This window comes from Cyprinus carpio, chromosome A1 (genome assembly GCF_018340385.1).
Source record: "Cyprinus carpio isolate SPL01 chromosome A1, ASM1834038v1, whole genome shotgun sequence".
NCBI lineage: Eukaryota > Metazoa > Chordata > Actinopteri > Cypriniformes > Cyprinidae > Cyprinus > Cyprinus carpio.
The window spans coordinates 7,216,891-7,234,414 of record NC_056572.1 but is presented as its reverse complement, the minus strand read 5'-3'; the positions used below and the strand labels follow the sequence as shown (position 1 = coordinate 7,234,414).

At 34.6% G+C, this 17,524-nt stretch overlaps 2 protein-coding genes across 5 annotated transcripts; one reads left to right on the top strand and one right to left on the bottom strand.

Annotated features, from left to right (window-relative positions):
* Positions 1 to 330: 330 nt before the first annotated feature.
* LOC109066378 (OX-2 membrane glycoprotein-like) lies at positions 331 to 9,624 on the bottom strand. Its single transcript, XM_042731024.1, has 5 exons — positions 9,549 to 9,624; positions 2,713 to 3,054; positions 1,551 to 1,850; positions 1,245 to 1,343; positions 331 to 1,058 (listed from the first exon to the last, which is right to left on the bottom strand). The coding sequence occupies exons 1-5, from the start codon at positions 9,598 to 9,600 to the stop codon at positions 1,027 to 1,029; spliced, it is 825 nt and encodes a 274-aa protein (XP_042586958.1). The 5' UTR covers positions 9,601 to 9,624; the 3' UTR covers positions 331 to 1,026.
* On the top strand, positions 8,068 to 15,946 carry LOC109081871 (mitochondrial pyruvate carrier 2-like). Of its 4 annotated transcripts, none has more exons than XM_042731249.1 (6): positions 8,068 to 8,109; positions 9,844 to 10,151; positions 10,954 to 10,994; positions 11,785 to 11,869; positions 13,147 to 13,258; positions 14,945 to 15,946. In XM_042731249.1, the coding sequence occupies exons 2-6, from the start codon at positions 9,971 to 9,973 to the stop codon at positions 14,991 to 14,993; spliced, it is 468 nt and encodes a 155-aa protein (XP_042587183.1). In that variant the 5' UTR covers positions 8,068 to 8,109; positions 9,844 to 9,970; the 3' UTR covers positions 14,994 to 15,946. The 4 variants fall into 4 exon arrangements, with proteins under 4 accessions (XP_042587183.1, XP_018952382.1, XP_018952380.1 ...); XM_019096837.2 differs by lacking the exon at positions 8,068 to 8,109 and adding an exon at positions 9,662 to 9,740; XM_019096835.2 differs by lacking the exon at positions 8,068 to 8,109 and having other exon boundaries at positions 9,664 to 10,151.
* Positions 15,947 to 17,524: the final 1,578 nt, after the last annotated feature.

Below are 17,524 nucleotides of genomic sequence, written 5' to 3'. Positions count from 1 at the left end.
ATACTGTACTTGAGTCACTCTCACATGAGAGATTTCTTGTATTCACACTGAAAAAAAAAAAAACTATTTGTTGAGTCAACTTAAGAAATGTTATTACCCTGCTGCCTTAAAATGTTTTGTCATCTTTTTTTGGTGATGCAGTTGTTTAAACATGCGTTTTTGAGTTGAAACAACAGTTACACTACCTGAGGGCCAATAAACTGAGATTTTCTTGTTGTCTGGACATTTATTTTTTTAAATTATGTTTACAAAAAAAAAAAAAAAAAGGTTGAAATGGCAAAATCGCTATGTGTGGTGGTTTAGCCATCAATGACTGACACCTCATGAGTGTTTGAGTTCAACAAATATGTTTTATTTCAGAACTTTGAGCATTATGAACAGGTGACCTGTAGCTTTGCTGAACAGCATGCCAGTATGTTGTAGATTAGTGCAAAAGATGTTTGCTAAAGCATTTTGTGGCTTGCACAGTTTCATGTCTGGTTCTGTGAGTTTCAGTAATTGACATGAACACCTAAGGACTCACACGCCATACATAGCGTAGAAAAATATATATTCTACTGTGTGATGTATAAAACTCAAAAACCAAACAAATTCCACTAATACAAAAGTTTAAATTTTATATATATATATATAAAACAAGAAATGCACAAAAACAAATTTGATATATTCATTTTAAATTGGTAGCACAAACACAATAAATACCAAACAGCTTAAAGTTTACAACAGATTAAAAGCATATTACTCTTAGAAAGCTGCCTGTAACAGACCTGTTTAAAATCCTAAAGACAAATCTCACAACAATAAACAATACAGAATGTTACAAGAAAGAACTTAAAATGCAGATGCAGGATATAGAAATTGTGGAAAAATACAGACGTTCTCAGGTGAACAGATAATATTTATACCATTATATTAAAAATTAGCTTATTCACTAATGTAAACAGGAAGTGACTTTTTTTAGCAGATGAAAAAAAATGCATCAGAAAGATGTGTAAATTCTGAATAAAGTAGCTGCTGCGCAGTAGTTCAAACCAGACAAGCAGATTTTTGATCTTTATCTGAAAAAAATAAAATACATATGTATATATATATATATATATAATATATATATATATATATATATATATATATATAATATATATATATATACATATGTATATATAATAAATATACAAAATAATGCTGTTCTTTACATGACAGTATATATGTCCTGATAACTAGATAGTAATATTTTTTCAGCTTACCACTTAACTTTGTGTGAAGGTAGGTAGCAATAATGGCAATACTCATGATAACCACAACCAGCATGGGAATGATATAATTTCTTATTGTGACTTTATTCTCTGTGAAACAAAAAGGTTGTTCGGCATGTAAATATTAATGAAAATTATTTAATTTAAGAATATACACATGCATCTTTTTTTTTAGCCTGATTCTGAAAATACAATATTGCTACTGCTTGATTATTTGATTGTTAGTCCATATAATTTATAATCCACTATGTCACTACCACACCAAACACTTATGTTTTAGAAGTCAAATCAATATACCTTTATATTCTACTTCAGGCACATAGATTTGGCCGCTCTTCTCCATGCTGTCACTCTGAGCCACACATTCCACGTACTTCCCATGAAACTGTGACAGTGGAACCGTGAGGTTGCTTGTAATGGTGGTTGAGCTGTCTTTGTTGAGAGTTGTAAAATTACTTGACCTAAAGTTGTCGAGCTCTTTCTCTGCAGATTTCCATTGGATAGTTGGAGTTGGTTTACCAGTGGCTGAACATGAGACTACAACATCTGGATCAGAACTGAGTGCAGGATTCACTGATGCTGTTATTTCTGAAATACCTGCAAAAATAGCAGCAGCATTATGAGTTAATTACATACAATATTATAATGCTACACACAAAATTATATGGCACTATAAAGAAACATCTTATTATTTGGTTCTCTATTAAGGCATAACTAAATATTGTATATGCTTAATGAAATATTATTTAACAAATACAGTGGATTATTGGCTGCATGCACTCCTTTCATTTTTTTGGAACTGGAAACTGAATTTAAGTTTCAGTTGCATCTTGAGCACATTGTTTGGTGCTGCATTAAGATGCAATTATTATTATCCAATGACAAATCTCTGAGTATCTTCTGATTCACACCATCCCTTTACCAGTTTGGACATATCTGCATTATCCTGAATGAGCTTGCTTGTTTTTTACTTAGACAACATATACTGCACACTTTTCTGACCAATCAGAGGAGAATGAAGCTAGTTGTCACTTCTTATTCCAGTGAATATTTCTCAGGGTAGGTTTACTTTTGACACATAACTTGTGACATAACTTGACTAAAAAACAGCAATTGAGCATTTTCACGGTTATTGCCCTGGAAAAAGGTCATTTATCTCACATAAAATGTGTGTTCTCAGTATGGGGAATATTGCCAAACTACTGTATATGGGGTAAGTTGTCACATTCAGAACCTGCTATTAAACAGCCTATTATACACCAGTAATTGCTTTTCAGTCATTTCAAAACTGCAAAAATAATTATGAAACAAAATAATTCATAAATCAGTTTTAATATATATATATCAAACCAATGTATAAAATTAAACATTTAAAATATATGTAACAGCCTGCCCCAAATTGACACAATACCTGAGATATAAGCTTTGTGACTTTCATGGTTGCAGGTATTTCGCTTACCTTTAACAGCGAGGCACAAGGTTTGTCGTTTAGGTTGGAATGGATACACTTTGAAGGAACAAATGTAGCAAGCCTCATCTTCAAATGTTGCGTTTTTGATCTCAATGGACGTTGAATTAACTGACGCCGCGGTAAAAGTGACTTTTCCAACATATTGATCATCCACATGTTGTTTGAAGAGCTCGCTGAATGTAGCCAGAGTTTGTACCGGTTCCTGGTCTCGCACCCGCTGCCAGGTGACTTGTTTGACGCCAGACGCGTCTGACAGTGTACAAGAGAATGAAGCATCCTTTCCAAACTTAACAACTGTGTGTCCTCGTGCTATAATTTCTGAAAGATAAGCTGTGGAATAAAAATGTAAGTTGTTATAAACCTCCACCATCTCCATCCAGTTTAGAAACATCCAGCCAGAGAAGTGTCAGATTTAGCAATATGATTTAGGAGACAATTACCATTTACCGACCTCCTCTAAGCAAACTTAAAATGATCAGAAGACGCAGCATGTCTCAGTTTGTCTGCTGTCAATCTACAAACAGATGTATATAGCTTATCAAGGGGACTTTTCCGGCCACACTAGAAGAGCAGGGGGAATTTTACACACTAAAAAGACTATAACTCTTTGTTTTAACCAGTGCTAATTTCAATTTCAATTTTTTTTTTTTTTTTAAATCTAGAATATTCATTAGGATTTTTGAATTTAAAGATTTAGTTCTTTGCAGCAAAGCAAAGCTACAGTGACCACAAAAAGTATTTAGACTTTTACAGTATGCTTAGTGTTGCACTGAAAACAGACACCACAATGGTCTGTGTTTGTTTGGGGCGATCAGGTTTGTTCTTGCAAACAAAACTTTGATTTAAATGAAGGTTATGAAGGTGTAAATTGTTCCTTCAGTTTTCTGTGAAAATAAACAGTGAAAATGGATAAATGCAAGACATGAAATTATAACGGTAACACTTTAGAATAAGGTTCCATTAGTTAATGTTAGTTAATGTATTAATTAACATGAACAAACAATGAACAATACATTTATTACTGTATTTATTAATCTTTGTTAATGTTAGTTAATAAAAATACAGTTATGCATTGTTAGTTCATGCTAATCCAGTGCATTAACTAATGTTAACAAGCACAACTTTTGATTTGAATAGTGCAGTAGTAAATGTTGAAATTAACATTAACTAAGATTAATAAATGCTGTAGAAGGATTGTTCTTGCATAGTTCATGTTAACTAAAGTAGTTAACTAACATTAACTAATGGAACCTTATTCTAAAGTGTTACCATTATAACTATATTATTTTTTGCATAATAAGATTCTAACAATTACAATTCTCATCATATTTTTGTCTAAAATGTCTTAAATATTATTTTAAAATAATACAAATTTAATTATACATACACACAAATGTATAATATATAATACTTTTATACAGCAAGGATGCATTACATTGATCAAAAGTTACAGTAAAGCCTTTTATAAATGTTATTTTTATTTCAAATAAATGCTGCTCATTCATCATTTTCATCAATCCTGAAAATAACACTTAAGACTGGATAAATAGCTGCTGAAAATGAATCTTTGCCATCGCAGGAATAAATTATATTTACAATATCTTAAAATAGAAAACAATTTTAAATTCTAATAGTATTTCACAATATTACTATTTTAACTGTAAAAATAAAATAAATGGAGCCTTTGGTCAGTAAGACATCCATCCAAAAACATTCGAAAATCTTATCGACCCCAAACTTATCAAAGTGATGTCTGCAAACAAATAATGCAACATAAGTGTCCGAAAACTTTCTCGCAGCAAGCAGACGTGCTGAAAGAAGCGTTAGCTGTGAACAGTGTTCTCAGGTTCAGTGCCTCTACCATGACGCACAGCTTATACTCTTAGTTATTTCATGTGTTTTGCACAATTTATAATTATTTGCACGTTAGTAACACCATGTGTATAGTGAACAACGATCTATCGGGAATTTCTGACAGAGATATACCGGACTTTCCACAGAAATAAACACTTGCATGTGACTTATTATAACACTTCCGCTTTTTATTTATTCATGTAATGTAATGACACGCCTCTGTCAGATAAGCTCAATATATTACAGCGCATATTTTCACTATAGCTATGACGGCGTCATCTGTTTACAATGTAGGCTAAATGAAATCTTTGGGTCTTGAATGGCTTGCCTCCTAAGTTTCACAGTGATTCCAGTGAAAAATGCAGTCACGGCATCCGCCCTTCGGTGAACTGGTGGCGACTATTCCTCAGGAATGCTAACTTAGTAGGAAGAACGTACTTAACAAGGTCAGAGTAATCCAGAAATCAACCGTGATTACCAAGGGTTTCAGAAGAACACACTCCGCATAAGTTCCTGTAAATTCCGTGCGCTCCCTGCCGTTTCCTCAGCACATGATAAGCAAATCAGATATTCAAAATAAAAGCCTTCCTGTTCATGAGTAAATCAGCATGATCTGAAAAACTATTGCCATACTGATTTGTATATAGTTTTATTTTTCAGTTCAGTTGATTTACTGATTAATTCAACGGGAATGAAACTGATAGGGAATGATTTAGTGAGACTATATTTGTGTGTTATGTGTCTCAATCTTTGATATAACATTTCAATAGCCTATGTCTTCTACAAATTAAAATGGTTTAGAAATATTCCACTTATCCTGTGTAAATAAACGTCAAGATGTAAAAATAGAAAATACATTTATTTTAAATTTCTATTTATTTTGATTTCTGATTTGTGTTTGTCCAGTTTTGTGGGTCCAGTAGAAGTACATTGGAAAGTGTTACAAATCTTCCCATCTAGTCAACCATGATAGTTCTTTCTTTCTTTCTTTCTTTCTTTCTTTCTTTCTTTCTTTCTTTCTTTCTACTTCAGTTTTGAATAAAGGTTATATATCAGACAACATATCCATTTTCAGGCATATTTGAAATTACTAACAACACCTCAGAAGAGTCGTATGTGATAGGGATTTAGCCCTTAATTTCTAATTTGTTAAACTGAAGTTGTTAATTTAATTTAATCATTTATTATTATTTTTTTAATTTTGAAGAATTATAATTGTTCTTTTAAATCTTTGTAAAATGCCTCAGATACCAGTTTGAATGTCCTTGTTCTTAGATTTTTATTTATCTTAAGGGTTAAAATTAAGATGGTTAGGATCAAGATTCAGGAAATGATTACCATTCAACTGTGGCATTGTTTTCCCCACAGTTAAAGGAATTACATAAGTGTTAAAAAATACATAAGTTACTGTTATTGTTTATTAACTGATATTAAAAAGGGAACTTCTTTCAAGGAATGAAACAGAAAATACCAATGTATTACACCCAAACAAAAACAACAACAACCAACCACAAGCAATCCACAAACGTTAATTTTTTTAACCATACATATGTTATTGTTCTAGTTGTTTTCTGATGTCACTAGAGAAACGTTGTTCTTCGTACTACGCAATATGCAAAATAACATATTTTCATTTACCCATATTCTGAGTTGCCAATTGAATTCACTGAGCAAAGTGCGAAATAATAAGGGCTCTGTTTCTATTATCTATTCTGTTACTAAGATAGGTAAAGATGTGAGCCCCATTCTATATCTGGGGTAATGCAATAGCCTAAAATAAGGCTACATCATGGTTTTGAATTATAGTAGGCCCAGACAAAGTAGTAGCCTCGCGCCGTGGCCGCATCACCACCTCGGGTGTGCATTATTTTTCTAATAATTCAACGTTCCGTCGTCAATTATTCCTTACCTAAAATATAGGCTATTCGAACCATATTTACTCTTAGGCCCTGTCCCAAATGGCGCACTTCATGTGGACTTTCGGTCTCGTAGACTCGTGCTCGCCGATTTTAAAAGTCCGTATGGCGTCCCATTCAGCATTTTAACGCTCTGAAGTGTGCTCAGCAGCGCCCCCTTTGTACCCTTGAAGCGGTCTTCCGCGAAGCCCACATAGATGCAGGCTCCGCACACTTTAACTACCCAGGAATCCTTGCGAAATGCCAATCAGACAACGGATGGGAGGAGATTTCGCTCAAGAGCAATTGATGACATGGCTGAGAAGAAAATATTTAAGTGTAGGTATCATTACGGTTTTTATGACCGAGGTGTACATTTTACCAGTTGTTACCTACAGTTTATACAAACATTATGGTCATCGACCAGTGGTTAATATCTAAAACATAATAATACGATAGCATTATGATTCATTAAATAAATAGAACCGAATGTCAGGGCTTTACTGAGCCATATGTAAACCTAGTAAGCTATTTAAACCTGTAAATTCATCTGAAACTCACGCACGTTTATTATGTATTAAAATTGTAATCTTAGTTCAAATGGAACATTATGTATTATTACAACTGTATACATTATTTAAATAAGCATGTAGGCCTATATAGTGTCTAATTAATGCCCAGGTGGCATAAGCAAAAGCAGGCTGTGTACATGGAGATAATATTTGGCAAAAGAAAAGAAACCTGGGGGGTATTCCAGAAAGCAGGTTATGTGACATACCCGGGTATGTTTAAGAGTAAGTAAGTGGATAACCTCAACTTTCGGTTCCAAAAATGGAGGTAACTTTCAGGGTATGTTAGTAGTCATAGCAACTCACTCTCTGAACTTAACCTGCTCCGGAGCAGGTAATGTTCCAGGGTTAGTTCACTTCAGCGAGCCTTCAGTGGGCGTGACACATAGCGCACAGCATTATATAATATTACAATATGTAATATAGCTTATTATATATATATATATATATATATATATATATATTTATATATATATTTTTTTTTTTTTGATATGTTAATGAGGAAGCACTAATATAAGTAATAAATAAGGTAACATTATTCTAATATGATTATTTCTTTTATTGCCATATATAAGAGTTATCTGTATAAATTATAAAACACTATGACAAGGTAATGTTTAACTTATAAATATTTATTTATTTTATTTATTACATGTTATATTATCTCACACATGGATTTTCTATAATGTCTAAATTCTAAATCAAAATACATATCTGATATGACTTAATATATAATTAGCATAAAACAAAAAATATAATTCACATTCTCAAGTATTAAAGATTACATGGGAAAAAAAAATCACGGTCATCCATTAGGTGGCGATATGCACTGAGCATGTAAACACCTAATGAACAAAAGAAGAAAGAAACAGCTTGGCACACTTTTTTTTAGCATCCGTTTCCATAGTGACTCGTCGATTCGTCGCTCTGTTGAGAATGTCTTGAGTCTTAACCAGGAACATACTCTGAGTTGAATTAACTTACTCCCGGACGCATTTTTGGAACCACATACCTCGAGTAAGCAAGGTTTGGGGTTAATCAACCGAGAGTTCAGGGTTTAGTTCACGGTAAGTGAAAAAAAAAAATATAAAAAAAAAAAAAAATATATATATATATATATATATATATATATATATATATATATATATATATATATATATATATATGTATATATAATAAGCTATATTACATATTGTAATATTATATAATGCCGTGCGCTATCTGTCACGCCCACTGAAGGCTCGCTGAAGTGAACTAACCCTGGAAACATAACCTGCTCCGGAGCAGGTTAAGTTCAGAGAGTGAGTTGCTGACTACTAACATACCCTGAAAGTTACCTCCGTTTTTGGAACTGAAAGTTGAGGTTATCCACTTACTTACTCTTAAACATACTTATGTGACATACCCGGCCTGCTTTCTGGAATACCCCCCAGGTTATGTGACATACCCGGGTATGTTTAAGAGTAAGTAAGCGGATAAAAATAAATAAAAACCAAACAATACACGCAAACTAAATGGGGCAGCTGTGGCCTAATGGTTAGAGAAAAATGGGGCAGCTATGGCCTAATGGTTAGAGAATTGGCCTTGTAACCCGAAGGTCGCAGGTTCGAGTCTCGGTGCTGGCAGGAGTTGTAGGTGGGAGGGAGTGAATGAACAGCACTTTCTTCCACCCTCAATACCCATGGCTGAAGTACCCTTGAGCAAGGCAATTAACCCACATATACAGTATACATGGTGTGTTCACTTCTCACTGCTGTGTGTGTGCACTTGCATGGTGTGTTCACTTCTCACTGCTGTGTGTGTGCACTTGGATGGGTTAAATGCAGAGCACCAATTTCGAGTATGGGTTACCATACTTGACAAATGTCACGACTTTCACTTAAATGGAAAAAAAATAAAAATTATTGCACAGCCATCAATTAGGTGGCGGTATGCACTAAGCATGTAATCAACTAATGAACAAAAGAAGAAGAAACCATAGCCATATAAATATTTATATGTCTATGAAAAAAACAGCTTGACGCACTTTTTCTTAGCGTCCGTTTCCATACTGACTCGTCGATTCGTCGCTCTGTTGAGAATGTCTTAATCAGGAACATACTCTGAGTTGAATGAACTTACTCCCAGACACGTTTTTGGAACCACATACCTCGAGTAAACAAGGTTTGGGGTTAATCAACCGAGAGTTCAGGGTTTAGTTCACGGTAAGTTAACCCTGCTTTCTGGAATACATCCCAGTACGTTTTATGCTATTTGGAATTCCCGTTAAACAAAAAGAGGACGTGGTCACCCATAAAACTTGTTTAGTTTTATTCAAATGGGTCAAAATTGTAGGCTATTAGCAATCGAGTATGGTCCACTAAGTAGTAACACTGTTGCTAAATATGGCTAACTAAGAGGGAGAGAGAGATTGCATTCCATTTTCATAATATATTATTTAAAGACTTGAACAAAAGAAAAGCAGTTTCTCCAAATGTATTTTATCCTCACCCTGTTTGTTACATACCACAAACCAAACCGGTATTTTCAGCAGGCGTCGTTTGGGCCGATAGTGACATCTGCTGGACGGAAACCGTTATTACTTTATGATGAGCGCCACGTGCATGCGCTTTAATATTCCAAAAGGCTGTTACCTATTAATAGATCATATGACCACATTTTCCCTGTAGAGAGCCAACGAGCCCATTTTAGAATATATGTAGGCTGAGAGATTGGATATTTATTCAATCATCCATTCATTCGTTTTTTTGCACTATTTCTCAAGATCAGTCTCACGTTTATCTCCATGTTTGTGTTTCTAGGCTCGCTGTCAACCAAGACGTGTTTTTGGTGATGATGATGACATTGTGATAGGTCGTATCGGAGGGTGGAGAGAAGGTGCGCGCAGAATAACTTCTCATCGACCGCGTGCTTTTGTCACTGCAGTGAATGAACATGAGTAGCAGCAGACTTTATTTACGATTGCAGTCATGTCGTTTTTACTCCGGTGGTCTGAGAGCGACATATCACCGAACCTTGGACAGGATCGAGTTAATGCTGCCGCCTAAATTAAGACCTCTCTACAATCATCCTGCTGGTAAAGAAAGTACTCTGCTCCCACTAGCAGTCGGTCATTGTCAAATATTGGAATATGTTATTCTTATGTTGAAGCGTTTATGTAATTAGGCCAACATATGATGCATCTGAATTCTCTTTTCTAGATAATCTCCATGGTATTTTTCTCAGCTATACTGTGGCCCCAAAAAGAATTTGGACGCTTGAGGCACGATTAAAGGCATTATTTATTTTAAAGAACGAAAGCACAGGCACACCTTCATGCAGACATTTAACAGTTTAAGTTTAAAGAAATATACATGCTACTGACAAAAAATATATACACTCATATGAAAGACTCTCACCATGGGACCTAAGTTGTTAATTCTGAGAAAAGCTCTAATATAATTTGTTTGCAGATCTTTCCATCTATACAATAGCATTCATACATTTGAAATGTTTTATGAAATAATTTTTGGACGATTTGAATATGCTAGTCTTATGTGCAGCTGTATGTGTCACTATTGTTGAAAGATCTCCATCATCACTACCTAGACCTGGTTTTCCACTTTGGTTTGCTCCAAAGATCTTGATGGAAACATTGGTGCTACAGTATGTGCTGTTGAAGGCAAATTTTAATTTACAGTGTAAACACGTTGCTTAGCCTACTCCAACACCTCCTGCTCCGACTTAAAGATTACTTCTTATCATGTACTGTATGTCATTTGAAGGTGTATCATATCTGATTCCAAGCTTCTTTCTTCTATGAAGTCTATTCTTAAGGAATTCGGAGCATCAAATTAAAAACAACCACCACCGAATGTTCTACACATTAATAAGCACTTTGCTTATTAATATTTTATTTGTATTTTTTTCAGGACCAAAGACTGTTTTCTTCTGGGCACCAGTTTTTAAATGGGTGAGGTCTTGTTTGTTTTCTTACAGTTTAAATGGTCAAATATTAAAATACAGCACTCATCATCACATTTTACTGTCTTCTGATTTGACATGGTACTGTAGCAGTTCTGAGGCTAGACTGTAGAACGTCTTGGCCTTGGATGTTTGTGTTTTACTTGATTATAGAGAATGCTATGCAAATTACTAGTTATAGTAAGGAATTGCTCATCATTTACTCACTCCCATGCATTTAACCACCCATTCTTTCTTCTGTGGAGCATAAAAGAAGATTGAATTAGCAGAAATGTTGAGTATATATAAAGTGAATATAGAGTGTTCTATACAAGAAAACAGTGACCATACCTGGCGAGTAGGAGTTTCGAGGCTTTTAGTGATTAACAACTTAAATTTCACAAAATAATCATATTGGTTCAGATGATTTGGAATATGTTGTGGAAGTCACATGGTCTGCTTTTATGGTGGCTTTTTTCAGCTTGACAGCCCCTGGTTTTAATATACTTTCATTATATGGAAGAGTGCAACTCAAACATTCTGCTAAGCTTATCCTTTGGTGTTCTGTTGAAGACAAACTCATACAGGATTGAAAAGTCATGACGGCAATGGTGATTTTTGGATGTACTATCCCTTTAAGCAAAACCAACATAGCATTATGCAAACTGGCAGAACAAACTGTATCTTGCAATTTGAAATGTTGTAATGCTGCGGTGAATGCAATCATATCATGGATTTAACTGCTGATCAAGGCCTTTGAGCAAGCTCACTCTTGTTTTGCTCTTTCTTTCCTCCTGCAGGGTTTAGTAGTGGCTGGATTCTCTGATATGACCCGGCCACCAGAAAAGCTCAGTGTCTCTCAGTCCTGCGTCATTACAGCCACAGGTACTTATTCAAGATGGAGCAACAAAGAGATGCCTGATGCCAAGATTTATCTACATCAGTAGCTGTTGTCAGTGTTCTGTAGATGAGAATATCTCATCTAAAACCTCATAGTAACCTGAGATTAGTGTGGCTGAAAATAGAATTTGAAACGAACCCAGGAAACTAAATATCTGAATAGTAGATCCATTTGACACTCAAGAAAATATTCTCTCTCTCTCTCTCTCTCTCTCTCTCTCTCTCTCTCTCTCTCTCTGACTCTGAAAAGGATTATTTCTGAAACTGGTAATCTTTTCACTCAGCATAACTGTTAAAACCGTTGCATACTACATTTAGCAGTTCACATATGGTCTTGATAGTTTTGACCTATATAAGTTTCAGTTGACCCTTCATGGGAGTTTGATTGACAGGCAATCTGACAAATTATAATGCTGAATCTGCCATTTTGTCCGACAAGCAAACCAGACAGAAGAATCGATCGATTAATGTCAGTGGACTTGAACTTAAAAAATGGTGTGTATTGACGTCTTTCCGCGGTTAAAACAAGATACCTTTTGATGTTCATTCTTTTATTTAGTGCTATAAATAGTAAAGAGGAAGAGATGATTGGTGTGCCTTTTGAACTGAGGCGCTACAATGATCTGTCACAACACATTAAAGAACCACAAAACAGTATTTATTGTTTGAATTAAATTGTTGAATGTGTTCACTGCTCACTGCTGTGTGTGTGCACTTGGATGGGATAAATGCAGAGCTATCCACATCCACATCAAGTAAGTCCAGTTACATGAGTTTTATAGGAAAGGATAAGTGGCTCTTCTACAGTATATCCACATCTAGTAAGTCCAGTAGAATGTGAATTGGAGGTAATGGAGAGTTTAGCATAAGAAGAGAGAGAGGCAGGAGAGTTGAGCATTTTGTTCTTTAAGTTTACAATGGATAAATGCAGAGCTACACGTCACGTCACTTTATATTTGAAAGCTGAGACTTTGTTTCTTACCAAAAGTAACCAGCTCTGTCTTGTCTGTCGGAGCGTTGTCAGTATCCTCTTTGCTCCGCAGTGTATTATTTACTGCGTGAGAACATGATGTGTGGCCTAAGAGCTGCATGGCTTGTTGGACATAGCAACAGTAACTAAGGGGGGTGGGTATTTGCGAAGGGTCGGTTTATTAAGACTAAGGCCTTAACCTACTTTATTCACAAAAATAGTTGATTTTGCAATGAGGATTTTATTTAAACACAGTATTGGTTAATTGCGACTTTCTCTTGTTTCTTTCTAGGAATAATTTGGTCAAGGTACTGCTTGGTGATCATCCCCAAAAACTGGGCTCTGTTTGCTGTTAACTTCTTCCTGGGCATGTGTGGAAGCATCCAGCTCATAAGAATATGGAGGTTAGTCATTACTGTTCTAAGGTCAGCTGTGTTTACTTCTATCAGTCGACACACAGAGGTGACAGGCTTAGTGGTGTAGGATTACGTTGCAATGGCTTTGAGTTCAATGTTTTAAAGTTCAACAAGATACTAACAATAACTGCGATTTAAGCTGTTAAAGCAGACAATGGGCCCTATTTTAACAATCTAAGAGCATATTACTAACACGCTTTTTAATTAACAAAGAAAAAATATTGCGCCAGACTCTAGATCAGGTTTGAGTTGGTCTGTGGTGCAGTCTATTTTCAGTTCCTCAAAATAGCAATGCGCCTGAACACACCTCTTTTTTAGACCAGCACGCCCATGGGCGCACAAATGGGCGCAAAATCATCTACTAAAAAAACAACGCGCAGCACAACAAAATCAAAACTCCAAAACTATAAAAAAAGCAAAAACACTTGCGCCGTGCCTTGCGCCGCATTGCGCCGGGTGTATGATATGGCCCGATATATTCTTAGATGCATAAAAATGTAAAAAGTAAACTAGATTATTTATTTTGGAATTAGAAGCATTTAACTGGCAGATAATCAAAAATTATCTCATTTGGGGCAGCAACATCAAAAACTATGGCATTTTTACTATCAGGCTACTGCAAAATGATAAAATGTTGTTGAGTTACTAAATTTTTTTAATTAGATTTTTTTAAATAAACTACTGAAGTTATTTTAATTAATTATTCACCAACGTTGACAGTTTTTGTTTTTAATTAAACCTCAAATGAATTCTTGTTATGTACTGTTTTCACACTACAAAAAACAACAACAACCTTTTATAACACTTGTCTTAGGCCTACAACATATTTACTACCAGCGTTTACTTTTGCTGGGAGACACTGAGTATCAAAAGAGTGTGTTTCAGTTATGATTTATACATTTTGCAGCTGCAAGTTGCATTAAATCTATATTTTATTACTTAAATTCCAGTTTAAACATTTAAAATTGCTTGTCTATTTGTAAAGTGATTTTTTTTGTTTTGTAAATTGATCACTGATTCCTTCAATTTTTAAATTCTGCATTCATATATTACACATATTACAAAAAACTAAGATATTACAGCATTGTCCAGAGATGAGAACTCTGGCCCTTGAGGTCCACTTACCTGCAGCTTTTCACTCCATCCCTGATCAAACACACCTGCCTGTAATTTTAATATAAATCCTGAAGACTTTTTCAGTTGTGTTGAAATAAAAATGGAGCTAAACTCCAAGGATAGTGGACTTTGAGTGCCAGAGTTGCTTATGGCTGACATAGTTATTTAAGGTTAATCATTGTATTAACATTAATTAGTATTTGAAACGTATTTTGTTTAGATACATTTATTATGGCCCTGGGCATAAATGCAGTTGGTTGAGGTTGTGAAGGTGCCCTGTAACTCATGTTACATGAGTTTTATGGGAAAGGTTAAGTGGCTCTTATACAGTGTATCCACATCTATTAAATCCACTGGAATGTGAATTGGAGGTAATGGAGAGTTTAGCATAACAGTTAAAGAGAGTGAGGCAGGAGAGTGGAGCATTTTGTTCTTTGTTGAGTTTACAATAATGTATATATTTTCAGCAACCTATCATGTTCCTTCAGCACCTGCAGTGCTTTGGCTAAACAATTATGCATTTAAAAGGAGTGTCGCACTTTGTATTTGTGTGTATAGGTACAACCAACAGCTCAAGCAGAAAGGAGTGGAAGTGCCACAGTCTTGAAGTGCTACTTATTCTGACGAGTGGAGTGGTGATAAAGTTTTGCTTTGTTACTATAAAAGCAATTATCTGCATTTTGCACACATCAGTCATGTTGTATAGATCAAACAAATATGCTCTGTCTGTGTAAAATAGGGATTTGTTTTTTAAAACTTCATAATCCTTTCAAATTTTATTACATTAAATTGTGATACATTACGATTGTAATTCATATGTTCTTGATTGTATATTGTAATGTGTTGTTATTCTGATCCATCGTTATTTCTATAGATTTCTTAGTTTTAAGGGGGCCATATTATACTAATAATGATAAAAAGTTACTGGAGGTGTGCATGTAATATTATTATTTTTTGTGCCAAAACAGTCACTACTGAAACAACTATTGAAAAAAAGACTACAAAATTATAAACCCTAGAATTAACTGGATATTTTTTGTTATTGTGCTTTTAAGAAAATTCTTTGCATGTGAAATTAACTTTAAATCAAAATGTTCCACACAAACCTCTAAGATCAAACTGAAATGTAATATATGTTATGGATATCGTAAAACATAAAAAAGAACTTAATATGCTTTGAGTTCTAAAAGTCACAAAGGATTTCTAGTACATCAAGCTTTTTCGAAAAAGGCTAAGGCATAATTTGATTCCTCATGATATGACCCCTTTAAAATCCAACATAAAAACTAATGGTCATTTGATAAAACTAATATCCTGTTGCACTGTATGCTAAACCACTATTGCATTTTTTGCATTGGATACTGAGATGAGATGAACACATGCAGTGGGTAAAGGTCATTACCAAGTCACACACAGGAATAGACAGACTTTGCCCTTTATATGGACAAAACAAACACAATGATGGACATAATGTTTTAAAGTGTTTAGCTCTAGTACATTCTTACACATAATATTAATATCTGTCAATGTACGCATTTATTAAAGTCAATATAACATGGATTCACAGGACAAAAGTCTGTTTTGTAATCTCACTTCTTTGAGTCCAGAGTGCACTTTTCTCCAGAACTGCATCATCCTACACACTGGGTTCCAATAAAAACTTAAGGGTCATAAAGCAGCGTACACTTCCAGACCCTCTCCACAGCTAAATCTGGAATCAAGGGTGTATGACAAACACATGCACCACTTTGTTCCCTTGTGCCAAATTAGACCCGTTAATCCCCTTTAAACCCCTGTTTTTCCGCTTGTCCTATACTGACTCTAAATTAAGCAGGCAGGGTGTTGAATCTCATCTGTCTGTCTCTTTACTTATACGTCACACTTCACCTCTGCAGCCCACACTCTTGTCAGATGTGAACATGGAAAAGGAATTCTGGGTTCTTGTGCTTGCTGCATGCATATCAACAAATAGTACAGCTGTATGAGTCATTTTATAAGATACTGTCTGGGTAGCACTTTCCAAGAGGGTTTCATTTATTAATATTAGGTAGAGTAACTACATTAGTCAAAATGAACAATATTTCTACAGCATTTGTTATTCTTTATGCATTATGTCATTCTTGCTCACCAATGGATTCTCTGCAATGAATGGGTGCCATCAGATTGAGAGTCTGAACAGCTGATAAAAGCATCCCAATCAGTTACACAGAGAAGATAGATAGCTTTTATCGCTTTTTGCTTTATAATCTTAAGTGATAGATTGCTGCAATATAAATAGGGGTGCACAATATATATAACTGACTAGCTGCGCAAATCCACGTTCATTATCAGGTTGGATTTGCGCAGCTTGTCAGTTAACAACAGCTCCATGTATACACATCATCAGAGAACATGCTTTACTGACTAAATGAACATAAATCATATTACAAAACATACCTTACCAACCATATAATCATTAATCAACAGCCTACAAATACCAAACACCCCTAAATATAAACATTGTTACACATACTATGTGGTTTGACAAAGACTGTTAAATGCCATTGATTATAATGACAGTGTGGTTCTATATGCTATAGGCCTGTTGATTTAAGATTATCTTGAGTGTTCAGATGAATTGTGATGATAAGCTATTTATTTATACATTTAATTATTTTAGCTGAGCACTGGATAAAGAGAATAAAGGACGCATTATATGAGAAAAGAGTGTATATAGTTCACTTCACACTTGTTCACCTGACTTGAATGACTCTTCTGTACTTAAACAGTTGGCAGTTGTGAGAGCAAATAATAAACATTAAGAGAGAGAACAAGTCTTGTGAAAGTCTCACTCTTAGTCCCTATGTTGTTAGAATGGTTCACCATTAATGATTAATTGTAAATGCAGTTGTAAGGTTTTTTATTTTTATTATGTATGCATGCACAAGACTTTAAGTGTATTTTATTTTTTTAAATCTATAAAATCTATTCTTAATCAGGGTCTTTATCTTGTTTTTCTGTAAAATATAGATTTCTTGAAACAAGGTCATTTTAAAATTGCTGTAAGATATTAACCTTCATTTGCCTTTTACTTTTATGACATTTAAATCTTATTCAACAATTTTTATGACATTTAAAACGTATTCAAATATATAACGT

Bases quoted from the DNA above. Each gene is read 5' to 3' on its own strand.
- LOC109066378 (XM_042731024.1), bottom strand. From the start codon at position 9,600: ATGTCACTATCGGCCCAAACGACGCCTGCTGAAAATACCGGTTTGGTT. The intron at 3,055-9,548 runs GTATGTAACAAA...TTTATTCCACAG, and splicing joins AAATACCGGTTTGGTTTGTG to CTTATCTTTCAGAAATTATA. The intron at 1,059-1,244 runs GTAAGCTGAAAA...TATTTTTTTCAG, and splicing joins CCTTCACACAAAGTTAAGTG to ATAAAGATCAAAAATCTGCT.
- LOC109081871 (XM_042731249.1), top strand. From the start codon at position 9,971: ATGAACATGAGTAGCAGCAGACTTTATTTACGATTGCAGTCATGTCGT. The intron at 11,870-13,146 runs GTACTTATTCAA...GTTTCTTTCTAG, and splicing joins CTGCGTCATTACAGCCACAG to GAATAATTTGGTCAAGGTAC. The intron at 13,259-14,944 runs GTTAGTCATTAC...TTGTGTGTATAG, and splicing joins CAGCTCATAAGAATATGGAG to GTACAACCAACAGCTCAAGC.